This window comes from Molossus molossus, unplaced genomic scaffold (genome assembly GCF_014108415.1).
Source record: "Molossus molossus isolate mMolMol1 unplaced genomic scaffold, mMolMol1.p scaffold_m16_p_14, whole genome shotgun sequence".
Taxonomy (NCBI): Eukaryota; Metazoa; Chordata; class Mammalia; order Chiroptera; family Molossidae; genus Molossus; species Molossus molossus.
Window position 1 is genome coordinate 44,418,128 of NW_023425349.1, and position 20,430 is coordinate 44,438,557.

Genomic DNA, 20,430 nt, shown 5'->3' on the forward strand with positions numbered 1-20,430 from the left:
TGATTATCCCAAAATACATTTTCTCCCGAGAGGTATATGTTTTATTCTTTTTGTTACAGTCATTTGTTACATGGGCTGAATAGATGGTGACTGTATCATTTGTCATCTAACCAGACCATTTTGAGAAGGAGAGGGTTGCTGTGAATAATTATGATGAAATAGCAGGATAAACTGGGAAGCTCCTGGTCAAGCACTGACATTTGGTCCTCTTAGCTAAATGAAACCTGGGTTGATATTGTGTTGTTTTCTTTCTCCCTGGCTTTTCATTTTCTCTAGCAGATTTTGCTTACTTTAAGGAGAATAGAACCAATCTGGTCCTGCCAGTCAAGTAAGGAGCTGTATGTGGAAACCTCAGTTGGCTGGCCCCATGCGTCTAATCTCTTCCTGGGATGTTACAGCTCTTTATAGATCAGTGCCCGAGCAGCCTGGCTGGCCTGCCTGTGGTCACCTGTGCCAGGAGGCCTGACTATTAGTCACTTATTCTTCCCCATCTTAGTCTTGGGTACCTTTCTCCCAGCACAAAGATAGGACAGGTGGCTTTTTGGATCCATCCAATTGCTGCTGTGCTCCGCGTGTTTCTCCAGTTTGTCCCAGCAGGTGCACTGTGGGCAACAGGGATAGCACTGATGAGGGTGTAGGTCCCATATCGAGCATCACTGATTCCCAATACTGAATTTACTTGCACAGAATAACTCAAAGTGATTCCTTTTTATGTACTTAAGGTACTTATACCTTTCCCTTTCTGACTTTTTTGTGTACATCTTGCTGGTATATCTTTGGTGTTATCTTGCCTCCTTTACTTCATGTGGAGTTCTTATGTTGCTCTATCTTTATAATTAAAGTAAAAAGTTCTTTATTGATAGACCTACTTTCCTATACAACATCATCACCTTATAGAAGTCTTTCTGATTGAGGAACAACTTCTCTGAATACTGATTGTTCCTAGTTGTGGTTGTTTGGTTTAGATTTAGGGAACACATAGATATCTAATCTCTAGCAGTGTGAGAATCAGGGCCTGCCAAGCACATATGCTTAAAGTTTGTACCATGGCAGTTATTCTCTCAAGGACCCTGCTGTTTGTGAGAGTCAGCACAGGCCACTTCTTGAGAGAGCAGAGGTCAAGCATGCTTCTCTTCTATTTGGTGAGCTCCTCTTCATCCTTCAAAACCCAATTCAGAAACCACACCCACTGAAAGTCTTGCCCAACACCGAAGATAGTGAGTTGCCATGCCATCTATCTTAATACTTTGCACATATCTCTTTTGTGTCTGTTATCATGTTTACTAAAGTCTTCCTCCATCCCTCAGGGCCTAATAGTGACTGCTCATGTTTGACCTTCACAAATGATTGTTCCATTAAATAACAGATGGGCATCTTTCCACTATTTCAATGACCATGATGTAGGCACTGTCTTCCCATGGCCATTATAAATGAACTATGAAGTTTAAGAGCTGAAGGCATTCAATTCAAGTCCTTTTTTCCTGCTGCTTTTGAAGGTTTGGGATCTGAAAAGCTCTATTATCAAAAACAACAATAGCAGCTACTTGCTGACTTACTATATGTTAGATTCTGTGCTTAGTCATTTACATGCATTATTTCATTTAATCCTCAAAGCCATCCAAAGTGGTAGGTGTTTCTTGTCATCCCCATCAAGCAGAGGAAGAAAACTGGTCTCAGAGAGTTTGAGAAACTTGTTCAAGGTCAAACAAGTAGTAAGTGATGGGAGTAGGAGTTAAATTTAGATTTGCTGCCTCTAAATCCCGTTTTTTACTGCAGGGGCTGGAGAGATAGGTAGATAGATAGATACACTAATAAACATCTATGATTAGATCAATCATTTACCCTGAAAGTTACAAATTATTAATCTTTATCAATGTTGCCTATAGGTAATCTCATAGGTATAAAGTTAAGAGGGGAAATTATATCGAATTTACTGATAAACAGACCCAGCACAGTTTTGTTATCATCCTGAATACTTAGCCAGGTTTAACAGGGCATCAGTTATTCATACAACAAGGAGGATGGTCTGGGTCACAGATAATTTCAAGATATTATTTCTTTTTTTTTTTTTGTATCCTCACCCGAGGATATTTTTCCATTTTTTGTTCAGGTAGAGTGGGAGGGAGAGAGAGGAAGGGAGAGAGAGAGAAACATCGACGTGAAGGGACACATCGAGTGGCTGCCACCCGCACGACCAACCAGGGCCGGGGACAAACTGCAACCAAAGTACGTGCCCTTAGCGGGAACCGAACCCGGGTCTCTCCGGACCGCAGGCCGACGCTTTAACCGCTGAGCCAAACTGGCCAGGGCCAAGATATTATATCTTTATTTTAGCCTATAGACTTAACTCCTCTTGTTTGTACTTCACACATTAACTTTTTACTGTATTCAAAATAAAGCCAGTAAGACGGACACAGTATGATGATTTGAGTTTTCCTTTTCTACTTTGATTAGCCAACTTGCTGATCTTAATAAGCAATCAGATGGACAGGCAGCACTGGTAGAAACAAGGAGATGAGAAATTCCAGACGATGGATAAGCAATTTGGGATAAGTTGGCAATTAGCTTTCCTTTGGTGCAGTCTTCTAATCCTCTTTAGTGTAAGATTAAAAGCACTCTAAAATACTGAAGAGTTTTTGCAAATTCCTTTATTTTTTTGTTACTGTAAAAAAGCCCGAGGGCTTTGAATATCTTTAGATAAAGAGCACAATAAACAGATGGCTGTAGGTTTACTTTTTTTTTTTGAGGTTTACCACCTGCTTTAATATACCGAGACATCAGGTCAAATGAGTCCACTGCCTACAGTACCAAAAGCTCCCTGGCATTAGCCAGAGAACACGAACTTTTATCACATCGGCATGTAGTGGGGAAAGTCCTTGTTCTGCAGGCTTTTGGCAAAAGACTACTCTGTTCATGTACACCTTATGAGAGCAAATAATTCCTACTCTCACTTTACTGAAGTCTCCTCCAAGGAGTTTAGTAGCTCAGACACTTTTATTAAAAAAATTAAAAATTTTTTTCATTTACAGTTTACATTCAATGTTATTTTGTACTAGTTTCGAGTGTACTAGAGAGTCATATACTTGACAAAGTGTTCCCCCTGATAGTTCCAGTGCCCACCTAACGCCATACATAGTTATTACAACATTATTGACTATATTCCCTGTGCTGTACTTTACATCCCTGTGACTGTTTTGTAACTACCAACCTGTACTTCTCTGTCCCTTCACCTTTTTCACCCAGTCCCCCAACCCCCTCCCTTCTGGCCACCATCAGTTTGTTCTCTGTATCTGTAGGTCAGATCAGACACCTTCTTGAAATTTCCACATGCTCCAGAGCCCATAACTCCAACATACATGAATAAATTGGCTTTTGGGCATAAGTCAGCATTGGAGTTTACTTCTAACTTTGTGCTTAGATTTTTAACTTAATTTTTAAATGCACAAATAATTTGAACGTTGAATTTAAAATTCAAAGGCATTTCAGAGATAGGTTAGCACATCCTCCTGATTTAGGGCCAAATCCTTCTTGAAGAACTACCTTGCTAAAATGTTTCTGACAGGTGAGCCAAATACTTGGAGTCCAGGGTTGGCTCTGGATCTGATGATAAAAGAGAAGTGTAAGCCTGCTGCAGGCTTTTGGAGGCAGGCATACATTGTATGGTGAAACCACTGGGTCAAGGTCCAATGTGGACTTCTTCTGTCACCTCTGGGGCATTGACCAAGTAGAAGCCTCACTTCAGTTTCTGATCTACTGAACTCCTTGGAGGACACTTCATTAAAGCGAGATTAGGAATCATTTGATCACACAATGTGTACATGGACAGAGTAGTCTTTTGCCAAAAGCCTGAAATCTGAAAATATTTTCTAAATTCTGAAGTCCTTTGAATCTATGACAGTGCTTTTAACTGGGAAGCCATTATCCTATGCAGTCAGGTGAAAACCTGGCACACCTAAATTTACCTGAAAATGTGTTGGACAGAGAAATTATTCTCTACATGGTTAAATATATAAAAATGTTATCTTAGACTCAGAAGAGGGCCATGGTCTTGGATATGTTTGCTATTTTCTAAAGAGTGACAATAATAATGGGCATATCATTTTTTTCACTTAAGTGACATATTTATTTTATTTTTGTTTTGCTTTGTCATCTAGTGGGCCAAATAATCTTTTGCAAGAATAAACAAACAAAAAACCCTGTATTTGTCTTCTGCACTGAACTCTAATGATTCTAAGGTCTTAATTATTCCTTTTTCAGAATGCTTGGAGCTATTACAGATGGTAACAAAAGGCTGAGATATGCTTAGCCACTCTCCAGCCTTCATAACAGAGCCTCTTGGGAAAAGGCTTGCATTGGCACCTGTGTGTCCATCCATTCTCTCGGCCTAAAGGGTGCAATGGCTGTGGGAGACACTTCACCCTGTCTGTCTGCTCACATTTTGGCAGTTGCTCCTTCAGTAGTTTGGCCTCTTCCTGATAGTCTTTCTGTTGTCTACTCAGGCTGACTTTGTACCCAGCTGAAACCAGGGTGCTGCTACTATAGATCAGAGATTGGCAAACTAGCAGGTCAAATTCAGCCTGCTGCCAGTTTTTATAAATAAAGTTTTATCGGAACACAGCCAAGCTGTTTGCTTTTGTATTGCGTATTGTCTACAGTTGGTTTCACACCCAACAGCAGAATTGAATAGTTGCAACATGGCCCACAAGTCATGGCTATATGGCTCACAAAGCCTAAAATGTTTATTATCTGATTTTTTTAAATTGTTAGCTCTCCTAGGAAGATTGAAAGTTGAAGTGCAGCTAGTACCATGCTTCTTCCATCATTCAGATAGAACCTAGTTTAGGACTCATGCTGTGAGTTAACTCAGAGATAAGTATTAGAAGGCTGAGAATGGATGGCCTGCATTTCTTCTTCAGTAATCCATAAATATTGCTTTGCACAACAAAACTTTTGATAGGAAGTGAGTTTCAGAAAGCTCTAGATTGTACTCCTTGTCAGTACCTCTAAATGCCATGCAAAGAATGTTTGGTACTAACGGTGGTATAAAGGACCAGAATTGTTCATTGAATTGATTTGGCTCTGAGAGCAAGGATTGCGTCTCATGTGTCTTAGCTCTTGACCTATTATAGTGCCTGCTGGTTAAGTTGAGTGTGATAGGATTTAGTCAACCAAAAGTGAGAACTGACAGGCTTTTGTTAAGGGTTGACTAGAAGACAACCGTACTTTTGGTCACAGGTGATCCCACGAACTCTGTTGTCTTCATGTAACCCTTAAGATCATCAGGTTCCTTTATTCTTACTCCCCACCTACCAGCCTCTGGACTCTGATTGGCCAACCCTGATGTTCTTCTTCATTGTCACTATGGCTTCTTGATTTACAGTTATGCATTGAATTTTAATCTGTAATTAGTTCAGTTAGGTTAGTTAGCATGACCAGCTCCTCAGACCTCATCATCCTTGTCAAAATGAAACTTCTGATCTTACAGAAACAGTATCCAAGTTAAGGTCACATGACCATGAGAAAATCTGCTTTAATCAACCTTTTGTTCATGGCTGACTCTTGGCTACAATCACTGGAACCTTTATTATGACCCATGTGGTACTTGCATTGTAGTATGGTTATTTATAGCATTTTTATCTCCATTGAATATAAGCTCCTTGAGGACAGGACGCACGTCTTTCTTTTTTTCTTGTGGTTCGCACGTAGTTGTAAGCACAGTACATAACTTTCAGTGAAAGTTGTCAAATGAGTAAGGAATAAAAGAATAAGTAAATTTTACCATTGCTAAAATGTTTTCTCGTCTGTCTCCTCTCTTCTTGTCTCCATGGTGTAACTTATCCCCCACTTCTTCTATACACTGTTCTCTAGCGACTACAGTTTATAATCATCTCTCCTTTCTTATTGTAATTTGGTACTTAATTATTTCTTAATTGATTCATCTGTGCTATCTTTGTTTCCCAGGTGCCTGATGTCCCAAAAGCAAAGAATATATACCCTTAAGTATTTGTACTAACTCCCTGTGCCAACCCCCAACACACACAAGTGCATTCAAATTTAACCCGTAACAGATTTTCAATAGGTATGTGTAAATTGACTGAATTAAGCACTGCCGTTATGTTTCAAGACAGGCAAACTAGAATAAAAAGCAGTCTCTGGTGTTGTTTTTGATGTTTTATAAATATGTAAATGGTGGCAAAATTAGTCAACAAACTTGAAAGTTATATAAAAGATGAATAAATTAACAGAGCCAAATAGGCAAATTAAAAAGACTCTATTTATCTATTCATCCTTCATCCATCATCCATCCATCTTTCTCTCTCTCAATGTTGTTTTGTTTTGTTTATAATTACAAAGCCAATTTATTTGTTTTTGAGCAACAGACCAAAGAACCTGACTCTGGGGACCAGGCTGGCGCTGGCCCTGGCGTCTGCCTGACATTGAGTTGTGTAGCCTGTTCCCCATTTGACACTAGTGGTCTCTTGTAGACGTTTGGATCAACTCTCCATGTATAAGATTCATAAGATACGGAAATCGTTTACCAATAGGATCTTCTTATGACATATTTAATTTAGTTTTTAAACTCTGATTGTCTGGATTAGCTTCATTGTTTGGAAAAGGAACATTGCAGTGCCATGATCTCTTAGACTTCTCTTTTATCCCACAGAATATTCTCCCTTGAATCGTTTTCATAAAGTAGAACGGTTACCTGCCTCCTACCACTGGGTGATCTTTGTTTTAAACCTGGAATTTTGTATTGAAAACAAATACTTCTTATGAGCAAAATCCCTGTAATAAATGCTGCACCTCCTTGAACGCCAATCATGCTGCCAGGTGTTGAAGAGGAAAGTTGATTGGCACTCCACAGAATGAGCTCCTCGGGAGCTGGGAGGACTTGTGTAATGAGTAACTCCATGCAGCAAACCAGCCTACCAGCTTACCAGGCAGGCTCATTTCAGCAACAGGATCTGCCAGACGACGGAGGGTCTTGGTTCCAAAACCTGTACTTGACTCTTCCCTCAGGATGACAATTTTGCATAACTGTTTCTTTAACTCCATCTTTCTTTTTAAGTTCACTTTGAAAATTTCTTTCGCTTTTTTCCTTTTGAATCCTGTGGTCACACAGCAGATGTTCAGTAATCATGTGTTTCTGGTTTCTCCTTAGCTTCCACTGCTTTTGACAGTGTCAAATAAGATCTCATAGCATGATCTAGCTTTCAAATCCCCCAAGACTGTTCCTGTTACAATGAGGTCTTCTTAATTTTTTTAATGAAGTCGACCTAGTTTTGCTAACCTTCTTTTCAATAATTAAAAATGTGAAATTCTACCAGAGCCATTGTCTGTGCCAGAACTTCACCTTAATATCTGGTTTGAACTGCAAATCTGTTAAAAATATTGCTTCTTGATAGGAGGCCCTTACACAGGAGTTGAAGAACCCAACATATATACCCCATAGCATGCCACATGAATGACCCAAGATGCTATTTTCATTATCATACTATGTTCAATTGGATTTATACTAAATGTCAGAGGTTTCTTTTTTCATTTACCAGCCACAGGTACTTTTCCCCTTTTGGTATAATTGCTGAGGGTTGCATGTCTGTAACTTTTGTTTTTTTCAGCACCAGCAGTAATGTGATATAGATTACTTGCCAAAGTATCTCTAAGTTTTATTCATGTTGCCTTCATTTTTTAAAAAACATTCGAGCCTGACCAGTATGGCTCAGTGGTTGAGCATCAACCCATGCACCCAGAGGTCACCAGTTCGATTCCCTGTCAGGGCACATGCCCAGGTTGTGGGCCCGATCCCCAGTGGGGGGCATGTAGGTGGTAGCCAATTGATGTTCTCACTCATCAGTGTTTCTGTCTCTTTCTCTCCCTTCCTCTTTCTCTAAAATCAATAATAATAATAAAAAATGAATTAAAAAAAAAAAACTCGAATTTCTCACTTCTATGTTATTCTTGGTTTAGATTTCAATTACTCTTCTAGTCATAGGTGGTGGGTGTTTTGTGGTTTTTTAATAGAAATTTGAAAAAATAAGTTTAAAAATGAATTTAAAATTTATTTTTAAAAGTTTTGAAAATACGTTACATGTCAAATTGGAGTGTAAGTTAAATTTGAAAGTTAATTCAAAAATGTTATCACAAACTATTACCAGAACTAAGGAGCAATTGACATCTTTTAAAAACATTCTAGAGAGAAAATACCATATTTAGTTTGATGTGAGCATACTGTTTTAGTGATGTTTAAGCTCTTCTCATTTAGTTTTTATTTATTTTTCATTGAATTTTAGATAGAGTAGAAAGGAGGGAGGGAGGGAGGGAGAGAGAGAAAGAAAGAAACATTGATGTGAGAGAGACACCTCGATTGGTTGCCTCCCGCATGACCACAGGGCCAGAGATTGAACCTGTAATCCAGATACATACCCTTGACTGGGAACCGAACCTGTGACCCTTCAGTAATGGATTATATCCCATTTATGAATTTTTAAATTTTTTCTGCAGCCAGAGATGATTTTGAAGTTAAATATATAGAGAAATGAGCAGTTACAGGTGTACCAATGTGTTTGATTTTCTATTTTCTAAGTCTTTCATGTAAATCAGTCATACTACAGAAAGATGTTTTGTGGATAATCACCAATGATTAAAGGCAGTTCAAAAGGTTCCCAGTCAATGACTGTCCAAAACATATAAACATACAAATGTTCATTACATCCTCATGAAACCCTGTCATTTTTCCTCTTCATTAAACCTGTTTCTTCCCACAAGTTGGTAAACTTTTGCAGGCAGGGATCACATGCTGGGAATCATGATACACTTAGCACCTACCAGAGTGTCATGGTCAAAATCTGTTGTTGAATTCCAGATGACCCTGCATTTTTCTCATGGTAGGAAAAGAACTGTTGAAATTTTACTTACACGAGCCTCTTTGTTGCTTTGCTTTTCACTGAAAACCATTAGAAACCTATTTCTTTTCTTTTTTTTTTTTTTGCTTATTTATTTATTTTTTATTAATTTATTTTTGTTACAGATGTTTCTCCTTTTTTTCCCCATTGACACCCTCCTCCCCATCCCCAGCTTTGTTGTCCATGTCCATCGGTTATGCGTACATGCATATAAGTTCTGTGGTTTATCTCTTTCCTCCCCCCACTACCCCCTCTTCTGAGAGTTGTCAGTCTGTACCCTACTTCCACATCTCTGGGTCTACTCTATTCCTCAGACTGTTATGTTCATTATATTCCACAAATAAGTGAGTGATATTTGTCTTTCTCTGCTTGGCTTGTTTCACTTAGGATAATACTTTCCAGATTCCTCCATGTCGTCTCAAAGGATAAGAGATCTTTGTTTCTTACAGCTTCATAGTACTCCATTGTGTATATGTACCACAGCTTTTTTATCCATTTGTCTACTGATGGACTCTTGGGCTGTTTCCAGATCTTAGCTATTGTAAATAGTGCTGCTATCAACATAGGGGTGCATATATTCTTTCTGATTGGTGTTTCGGGCTTCTTAGGGTATATTCCTAGAAGTGGGATCACTGGGTCAAATGGCAGTTCAATTTTTAATTTTTTGAGGTAACACCATATTGTTTTCCATAGTGGCTGCACCAGTCTGCATTCCCACCAGCAGTGTGCTAGAGTCCCCTTTTCTCCACACCCTCGTCAACACTTGTTGTTTGATGATTTGTTGATGGCGGCCATTCTGACAGGTGTGAGGTGATACCTCATTGTTGTTTTAATTTGCATCTCTCTGATGATTAGTGATGTTGAGCATTTCTTCATATGTCTCTTGGCCATTTGTATGTCCTGTTTGGAGAAGTGTCTCTTTAGCTCCTCTGCCCATGTTTTAATTGGGTTCTTTGTCTTCCTTTTGTTGAGTTGTATGAGCATTCTATATATTTTGGAAATTAACCCCTTATCTGATGTATCATTGGCAATTATGTTCTCCCATACAGTGGGTTGCCTTTCCATTTTGATGGTTGTTTCTTTTGCTGTGCAGAAGCTTTTGAGTTCGATGTAGTCCCATGTGTTCATTTTTTCCTTTGTTAGAAACCTATTTCTTTCATTAAAGAGACTGTGTCAGCATTGTCTGTTAATAAGGTACCACTGCCACCCTCCGTTTAGCCTGGATCAGAGTGAATTCCAAGGCTTGAGAGTTTGATCTGAAGAAGCATGGAACAGACATACAAATTGTATCATTCTGTGGCCAGGACCTAAAGAAGAGCAGGAAGCATACATATCTAGTAAATGATGTTAAACAGAGGCTGCTTTTCCTTTTGCTTCTGTCTTCACATTCATCAGAGGCCGTTTAATTCAGAATTTAGTACTTACGTAACACAGGCCAGTTATAGCCCAGAGGCATTATTCCTGAATATGGGTAGCTAACACCACTCCCCCGCCCTTTGTTTTCTTCTGAAAGGTATAACCATCTTTCTAATGACTACAGCATTTCCCATAAAATAGTTTCCATTTGGGTCACAGGTTGAGGACCCACTGTGGTCCAGGTCCTCGGCTAGTATTGGTGACCAGCCGTGCACAGTGGTAGCCATGGCCCCTGACTCCACGGAGTGTGAGAGCCCCAACTGGGCAGACATATGTAGAAAAATGTTGAGTTTTTTATTTTTAATCAATTATGAAGTTATCAATTATTAATGTCTCAAAGCACTGTCAAGGCATTCAGTCCCCATGGGTGGGTTGGAGTGAGTTTAATCAACTAAACCTCCCATTTTTTTAGCACAGGCCTAAACATGCCTTGTCTTCTCAACAGTTCAATAAGTCACCTATACCATGGGAGCATTTTCTCCATGACATCCGGAGACAGCTAGGCCAGCCGCTCGTTAAACATACATTGCCTTGGAAATGTACCTTGTGCCTGTCACCATAGCGACACCCTGAGAATGACCTCAGCAGGCACTCAGAATCATTTCTACAAAACAAATTATAGCTATAATTAACTTTCTGAATTTACTCTGCACTATAAATTTGTTCAGACTTTAGTGTTTCTTTGTAAAAGGTTAAATGAACGGAATAATCCAATGTGAACCCATCCTCCCAATATTCCACCACCATTTCCCCTCAGAATATGAGATGCTTCAATGGAAATTACAATTCAGTTAAGAGATTATTCCATTACCTTTTCTCACAATATGACAAGAATCAACAAATGAGGATGCACAGGTCTTATCGTGCCAGAACTCTGTTTCTAAGAGAATAGAGTGGCCATTTTCCTTAATTAGAGAGTTCTGAGGGCCCGCCCAAGTCCTGTAAGCCACAGTGGGGAACACATGGGTTGTGACTTACACCGCCAGAAGCTCTCCACACTGGCCTCTCCCTTGGTCTTTGTTGGCTGCAGGTGTCACCTGCTCCACAAATAACTGCAACACATATTCAATTCTGGTGTTGCTTCTGAGCCACCAGACCTTGCTCTAGGCGAAGATAGTTTGTATCTTTTGTTTGGAGGGTTCGTTGTTTTGCTTTGTTCTTCTTGCCTTGTTGTGGGGTATTTGGGTTTGGTTTGGTTGTGGTTCTAGGTAATGTATATTGCAACTGGCAGGCCTTGATACAGTTCCTTTCCGTTTTTGTTGTTAAACTAGAGTAACTTTTTCACTGGAAGTGAAGTGAGCCTTTCTCTCCACCATCCAACTGAGGCAAAGCGAAAAGAATGTCAAGCCAGAACTGCAGTTCATTTTCCAGTGAATCGAAATGTATGGAACATCTTTAATGGCCATTTCTGTGCCATAAAATATGTTCATACCTGGGCAAGGAACAGACAGAACAGAGCCGGGCAAGCAACATGCACTCAGTAGAAGTTCATTGTTGGTATTCTGTTGTTGTTATTCTCTGCAAACTGCACTGACATTGAAAAGTAGCAAAAGAAAGGTGAAGAGGAAAACATATTCTTGCAAGAACAAGATGTTTTAGATATTCAGCTGATGTCTCAGTAATGCCCACTTCACAGAGAGACTCCACTGACAGTATTTTTAGGGCTGTCTCTACATCCATTTCAGTAGTTTTTCAATCACACGTGTATGCCCTGATTTGATCTTACCTGAGCATTTTTTTCAGGGAACTCAGTTCACTCTTCTCAGTAGGAGAGAGACTAGCCAGGTTCCTGCTGAGCAGAGTGACAAGCATTTCCCCATTATATGTGCTGGTTCTTTAAATTCTGTGCAAATACGTGTTTAAAAATGGAGTGGCCTGCTTAGTTTGTCTACGAGGACAGAAAACCACGATTTTTCTTCACCACGGGAATACAACAGCACCTTGTGTACAAGAATCAGCCACCCTCTGTTCTGACCTCCTGTGTATTGGATTAAGTGAGTAGAAATGGTTTTATTGGGCAGTGTATTAAAGAGCAAGCTTGCCAATGTAAATTCGTTCTCTGAACTAAATTTTTATATATAGTAGTTAAATAAATGGTGATCTTGTAGGTTTCAGAATGCACATACATTGCAAGTTTTTCAAATCAAGGAGCTGATAAATCAGGAAAATCCATCTATGTAGAGTAGCCAGCTGATTTTGCATTACTTGTAGTGAGCTGGTTTATCTGTAGAATGAGATACAGACCAACTCCTAAATCACGGGCTTGCTAACCCCATCAGACAGCTCTAAGACAATGCCAAGATATTGACTAAAATTCCGGGTTCATACATTTTTATATTTCCTTCCTGCCTCTCATGCCCATATTCTCATAGCCTTTCCTCCTTTTTGTCCTCTGGCCAGTTTTTTGTTTTGTTTTGTTTTTTAAATCTTTACCTGAGGATACGTTTTCATTTATCTTTAGATAGAGTGGGAAGGAGGAAGGAAGGGTGGGAGAGAGAGGGAGAGAGAGAGACATCGATGTGAGAGAGACACATCGATTGGTTACCTCCTGCACATCCCCAATTAGGGCTGAGACTGAACCACAACTGAGATATATGCCCTTGACCAGAATCAAACCCAAGACTCTGGTCCTCGGGCTGACACTCTAACCACTGAGCCAAACCAGCCAGGGTGAGCCAGTTTTTTAATAATTAAAGATAGTAGGCTGGTTCTGATAGTAGAGAGCTAATTGCCAGCTAGAGAATCACTGATGTGTTTGGGATAAGGCCACTAGAATACTAATTAGTTGTATTGGTGTAGGAATTTCTAGGCTGGCACATTTTCATATTAAAGGATTGATACACCTCTAAAAAGGCAGTGATTTTATTTCAGACTTAGCTCTCCTATTTTATGATCCCACAAATCTTAGTGACTTAATGTAACTTTTTTTTCCAACACCCTATTTCAAATTTAATAAAATCATTAATATGAAAACACCACTAGTGTGAATGGTATTTAAATAGTGCTAAAACTAAATCTCAGCGTAGGAAAGCCAGCCAGCCAGCCAGCACATGCTAATTAAATGTTATTTGCCAGGCACTCGTTAGGTCCTAAGGCAAGAACAACGATGGGTGAGACAGGGTCCTTACCTTAGGTCACGCTGACAGAGTGTGTGTGCTTACTGGGTCATAGCATGCTCTGCCCCTGTTATATGTCTCAGAACTCACTGTCTCTATTGCAACGCTAACCCCTTTCCATTCTAGCAATGGGTCCATCTTTTCTTGAAGTCTTACTCACACATTAATTGCTTTGGAGTCGTGTTCAGAAACCATATCCGTGCGGCATCCTCCCTGGGCCCAAGGGGAGCACTGTGACTCCGTGAAATCATGAAGGTGCCACGCACAACACTTCACCTGTTTGGCATCAGTCATCTCAAACTGTGTCATTCTCAGGGTTGCAAATTATTTTTTGCACTTTGAGAGAATTAAAAGTGAATGGAATATAATATTTTTAAAATGCCAAAGTTACGCTGATGGAGAACGGGTGTTGCCAGAGGTTAGGGTTGGGAGGGGGAGCACAGGGCAGTTTCTTTGCGGTAACAGAACAGTTTTGTGTCCTGATTGAGGTGGTGATTGCACAGATTTCTACATGTGATAAAATTTCATAAAACTATATGCCCCCAAAATGTGTGTGTGTGTGTATGTGTGTGTGTGTAAACTGGTGAAATCTAAATAAGGTATTATATGGGGGGAGCAGGGAGAAGGGTATAGGGGATTTCTCTGTAATATTTTTGCAACATCTTATGAGTCCAAAATTAGCTCAAAAATGTTTCTTTTTTCTCCAAAGGAATAGAAAAATATACGCTGATAAATTTAAAGTTTAGATGTGGTGACCCTAAACACTGGGAATATATCTGACCTTAGACATTGTCACCTCAGTAACTAGAAGTCTCATGAGTTCACATTAATCATGAATGACTTAGACTTTGGACAGAATTTAGGATATGGTATTTTGTGTCCTCTCTTAGGGCATTAAGGAGATACATTCCAGGAAAAAGCTCTGAGGTTCTGCAAAAGACCAAAATAATAATAATAATGATAATTCTGACCTTATATGTAACTCTTATCTGTTTATTTATACAAACCTTATTTGTATAAATAATTCAAAAACTATTTGCTTTAAACTCCTGTTTTACCCACAAGACCTGCTGAACAAGTAGAGGGTAGGAGACCCATTTGATTTCATTTCTTCTCCCCCTTCACTCTTGTATGGTTCTAATTGATTATAAGAGAAGAAATGAGAAATATACAGTGAACCAGGTAATCCATAGAGGGTAACTTTGCTGTGACCAGTGGAAGGTTGACTTTAATCTTGCGAGTTCCTAAACTTCTCTACCACTTTCTGATGTCTTTCTTTTTAGTCTCCACTTCTCTCTTATGATTGATTTTTGTCCTTCTCTTTCCATGGGTAGGTGTGGTGTGATGGTGTCACTGACATTCTCATTGTGTCTTCCCTCCTCTAGCTATCTTAATGACTTGGACCGTGTTGCCGACCCTGCCTACCTGCCTACGCAACAAGATGTGCTTAGAGTTCGAGTCCCCACCACAGGGATCATCGAATACCCCTTTGACTTACAAAGTGTCATTTTCAGGTAGTAATTGAGTCCATACAACCCACTTCTGAATTCTTATGCCTTGAGTACATTTGGTGACCTCTATAAATATTGAAGTCATGTGTAGGCTTTAAAACAATATCACCTTTATACCAGTTATTATCATTAGATACACAAAATGAAATCATGTGTCCCTGAAAGGGAAGCAGGGGAAGGATACCTGGGCAGGTTTCTCTTTTCAGGTTAAATCACCAGGAAATCAGTGAAGTCTTAGTTTGCTGATGGTTGAACAAAATCAGTTGCTCAAACATGAGTCCTGATTATAATTTTGGGGAAATCATTTTACCTATGGGGGACAATGGATATGTTTTTATATTTGCATAAGATATGAGTGATCTTTGGACTCTATTAATAACAGAAACTATGTGATGACAGAAGCTTACAGGTCATTATTTCCTCCAAGTGCTCTGGTACCAATGCAGACTTTTTCAGTAGCAATGCAACTGTAGGATGCTTTGTATTCCTAAGTTGCTGGAAACTTTTCAAAACACATGATTTTGAATATGGATTGATTAACCCAGTCTAAATTTACCTAGGAAAATAGAGTGGAGATGTATTACTTCCTCCCACACGGCTGCTATTCTTTTGAGTAATACTTCAGAAGTATTGCCTTTTTTTTTTTTTTAAGAGGAAAAAAGTAAACAATACTAATCACTGTTACTGAATCTCTCACTACACTATCAGTCAGCTGGACTTCTAGTTAGAATACAAACCACAGGGTGCTTTGAGAAATGAAGACGTGTGAATATTTCTTTGAGCATTGAGTTGAGTTCCTTGTTAGAGCCCATCCCATTGAGGAAAACCACATGCAGCATGGGCTTGTGAAGTGGGGTATGTAACTCTGATGAGCAGACCCTCCGTCCTTCCCTGCCAAAGCACTGTGTTTTATTCTAGTCAGTCTCTGCATCCGTAGTCACATCTAGCTGCCATATACTACTATAATAGACATACCCAAAGTGGGTGACATTTGGGAAATCATTCTGATCTTGAGTTTCTTTCACCTATATTAACAGTTGCATTCAATGATTACCATTATAGCTTCGACATTCTGGATTACTTCAATTTTTAGTTCATTGCATTCAGAGATCTTTAATATGAGACATCCAAAATTTCCTTCCTCTTATAACCATATTACAGAATATTTTCAGAAAACATATAGCATTTTATGGAGATTTTTATCTCCTTATTGTTTTATAGATAATGACTTCTGAAACCAGGTTGCTGTTACATCTTATCTTTTCTACATAGTGTGCATTAGCTTTTAAAGGATATATTTTTGCCACTATGGTAATAGTAGTGATTTTGAAAAATAGATTCCTGCCACCATTCAAAGCATGTTATAGAGATGAGTGTGGCAGGAATATGTAAATGAGTAGCATATTATTCACTCAACAGCAGGGAAGAGTTAGCATTTTTATTCTTATGACTTAAGAATTCTAGCTTTGACGTCATAGTTCATGTCTCCCTGGGTCCATTGTTTTGCCCCTGAGATACCTCTTCTGTGCCTCAGAAAACTTGTAGAAGCAATCACTGGAAGAACCTTGATTTCTTTTTTTTTTTTATCCTCACCAGAGGACATTTTTTTGTTCAGATAGAGTAGGAGGGAGAGAGAGGAAGAGAGAGAGAAACATCGATGTGAAGGGACACATCAAGTGGCTGCCACCTGCACGATCAACCAGGGCCAGGGACAAATTGCAACCGAGGTATGTGCCCTTAGCGGGAACCGAACCCGGGTCTCTCTGTACCGCAGGCCGACACTCCATCCGCTGAGCCAAACTGGCCAGGGCGAACCTTGATTTCTTAGTTTAGATGTAATGCTTAGAAGCAGGAGAACACCAGGAACAACTGCAGTCATCAACAAATGCTCTCAAACTTCTGTACCTAAAACCCTCCTTCTCTGGAAGTATTTTATCCTATGAACATTTTGCACATTTTTTTGTTGAGATATGAAACAGTTTGAAGACACTTGGCTTCAGTGCCAAGTACTGCTAGGTGTTTTCATATATACATTACCAATCAAATTAGTTGATGTCTTTGCTGGTTCCTGAGCAGTAACTCAGCACAGAATCAAAGTTAAATTCTTGAAATAGTTCAAATGATAGCTTCTTGTAGCATGTATTTATGGAAGGTTAGCAGGTTGTTTTGTGCAGAAGCCTAATCATATTATGTTACCCAATATGACTGCACCTGTCCCAAATCATTGCCAGTATTGGAAGGAAAAACAGCTCCAAACACCTACCCTACTGATAAAAGATCAGGGAAGTTGTGTTTGAATTTAGTTAAAGCATCACACACACCTATATTGAAATGTGTAGCATCTTCTATCTTTGAAGTGTATTGACAGTCATTTCTAGCATCCTAGGGGAAGTGATCTCCATTCTCATTTTATAGGAAAATAACTGAAGTCAGTATTTGCCATTGGAGCTTAAACTCATTTTGTAAACTCTTCAGTGCTTGATTAAATGAAACACAATTTTGCTTGGCTTGGCACAGGATTATTTTGTACAAAGGTATAATTTCGTACACATCTGGTGACTTTCTGATAACCTCAGTGATTTATTACCCAGAATGTCTTGACTTTGATTGTTAAGTAACAGAAAATTAGTAGCTATTCAATAAGTAATAATTGAATTGACTTGGATGACCATTCTCTTTAAAGAGTATTTTTTCTAAGTTTGTAAGTAAAGCTATATTTATATTGATTTTTTTCTTTATATGCTATTAATATGAATATTGTTAACCTTGCAGAATGGTCGATGTAGGGGGCCAAAGGTCAGAGAGAAGAAAATGGATACACTGCTTTGAAAATGTCACCTCTATCATGTTTCTAGTAGCGCTTAGTGAATATGATCAAGTTCTCGTGGAATCGGACAATGAGGTGAGTGCTCGTTGGACAGGCAGCGGGGTAGCATTTTAATAACTGATACAAACAAATGAGAGGAAATCGGGTGTGGGGTATGGAGTAAACTGATTTCATTGCTTTCTTCACTGTTGATTTGGGGATTGTAAAACCCACTGAAAATAACCCTGTGGTACACATGGTGCACTCAGAAAGGTAAGCTCTTCTGTCAGTCATCTGAGCAGGTCAGTGCGTTCAGGTCTAATGAGATGCAATTCGATACTGTTCACACTATGCAGAGGCTCTGAAAATGAAAAGAACACAAATCTTAGGCTAATCATCAGATCATTCTGTAGCCTTCTTCCTGCAGGCTGGAGTCGGGAGTATTGGAGTGAGTCAGCCTGTTTTGTTTTCTTTCTGTCTAAATCATTGTTGGTGTGGTGGGTGGGTCCCAAAGAATATTCAGAACTGAAAACCTCTCTTGGCAAATGTGAGTGACTGTGCATCTGGCTCCAGATCAGTGTGTTGGGGAGCCATGAAGTGGCTTGGTGATGTGGCCCTCCGCTCTGACAGAATTCTCTAGGCTATTGCATAATTTCGTCTCTACTGAGCAGCGAGTGATTGAAAAGGTGTCCTTGGTATGCCTGTCTGGAGAACATTCAGTAATGTAAGTTCCTCCCCATTACATGAAAATTTAACAGGCATAAATATGGATTTGGAGGGTAATAAAGGCTTGATGATGAGTCAGAGTTGATTACAGAATATAATTAAAGGGCATAGAAAACTGACTTTGAGCTGGAATTCGGTCTGTGTTGGAAGAATGGAGACGATGCCATTGATAAGCTCTGTTAGAGCAAAGATCGAAGGCTGACATGCCAATAATAGGTAGTAAATGTCCTTCTAATAGGGTAGAAAATAAAGAGAAGGAAGTGAGATATCTACAATAGCTGCTTAAAATAACATCTGGCATATTGAAATATACTTTTAGTGTTGTACATCTGTTAGGTATACAAGAATTCTCAGTTCTTGGCCCTTTTAAGTTTTTATTTTTCTGTAAGTGTTAATATCTTCATTAACACACACATCTAATCCTCCATAGGATTTCTTTTTGTATGTAGGATTGATAAAGAGCTCATGAGCCATATTTCCTATAGAGCTGAGTTGTCTCTTCATGCATTTCAGAATCTTTCCTGGGTGCAAGTATATGGGCCTTTGAATGGACCAAAAAAACATCTTTTTAAGAATGCGGTTTATCAGCCATTGGCCTTCGATAGCTGTAATGCCAACTGCCTGAAAATGTTCAAATTTAAGTTAATCGGTTGCCGTCAGAATTTTAGCTATGATTTCTCTGTACAATAGTCCCCCTCTTATCCATGGTTTCACTTCCTATGGTTTCGGTTACCCGCAGTTAATTGAGATCCAGAGATACCAAATGGAAAATTCAACTTAGTAAACAATTCATAAGTTATTGATGGTGCACCATTCTGAGTGGCTTGATGAAATCTTGCGCTGTCCCATGCAGGACATGACTCATCCCTTTGTCCAGCGTATCCACGCTGTAGACGCTCCCTGCCCCGTAGTCACTCGGTAGCCAGCTCCCTCATGATCAGATGCACTGTGGCAGCATTGCAGTGTTGTGTTGAAGTAACCCGTATTTTACTTAACAGTGGCCCAAAGCACAGGAGTCATGAGGTTGGCAGTTCAGATCTGCCAAAGGGAAGCCATACAGTAGTTTTTATTTTTAAACAAAAAGGTGAAAGTTTTCTACTTAATAAGAGACTCCACATTCACATAGCTTTTATTGCAGTATTGTTATACTTTTTCTATTTTAGTTATTATTAATCTCTTTCTGTGCCTAATTTATAAATTAAACTGTATCTTAAGTATGTGTGTATAGGAAAAAAAAAAAACATGGTCTTTATAGGGTTTGGTGCTATCTATAGTTTTAGGCATCCACCTTGGAACATGTTTTCTGCAGATAAAGGGGGGACGACTGTATGCATTTCTATTTTTATCTTTATCTGTGTTGGTTTATTGTTTCGTAATCTCTATTTGTAGTATTTTGAACATACTGCATATTTCAGAAGCAGACATATGACAACATTTCTGATGTCTTTAAATGTTGAATCAAGACAAAAATTATTTTGAGGGCTTGTCTATGATGTGCTGGGTACCAGGGAATCTAAAGAGATACAAAAATGAAAAAAACAAAAAACAAAACTTTGCCCTAAAAGGCCTTGTAAAAGGGAGAAGCTTTTGTAAGACATAAGAAACACAAATACTTATCTTAGGTCACTGTTTACATTATAGCTAGAGGAAAACTGTGTTTATCAATACGCATTGTATATGAGATAAATGCATTATATCTGTAATGAAATATATGTTGTCATTTATTGCTAATCAATTTACTACTTTAAAATTTGCAAACTAGAAAAGAAAGTAAATTTCTTAGCCAGTTCATCAGCTAATTCTAGTTAACACATTTATTCAGTTATCTGGACATTGCAGATAACTTATGCTGTTTTTCACCTGACACTGCTTGTGGAGATTAGGTTTTTGTCTGAAATAGTATATTATTTTATATTACTTAGAATAAGATGACATTGTTTTGATTATCATAT

General features: G+C 38.9%; 1 protein-coding gene across 4 annotated transcripts in view; it reads left to right on the plus strand.

The window, feature by feature from the left end:
• GNAQ (G protein subunit alpha q) overlaps positions 1-20,430 on the plus strand; it is a 292,117-nt gene that overhangs the window by 211,945 nt on the left and 59,742 nt on the right. For all 4 annotated transcript variants that reach the window (XM_036260797.1, XM_036260800.1, XM_036260798.1 and 1 more), the window contains exons 4-5: positions 14,821-14,949; positions 17,719-17,848. In XM_036260797.1, the coding sequence (XP_036116690.1) occupies positions 14,821-14,949; positions 17,719-17,848 (259 nt within the window). The remainder of the gene's footprint in view (positions 1-14,820; positions 14,950-17,718; positions 17,849-20,430) is intronic.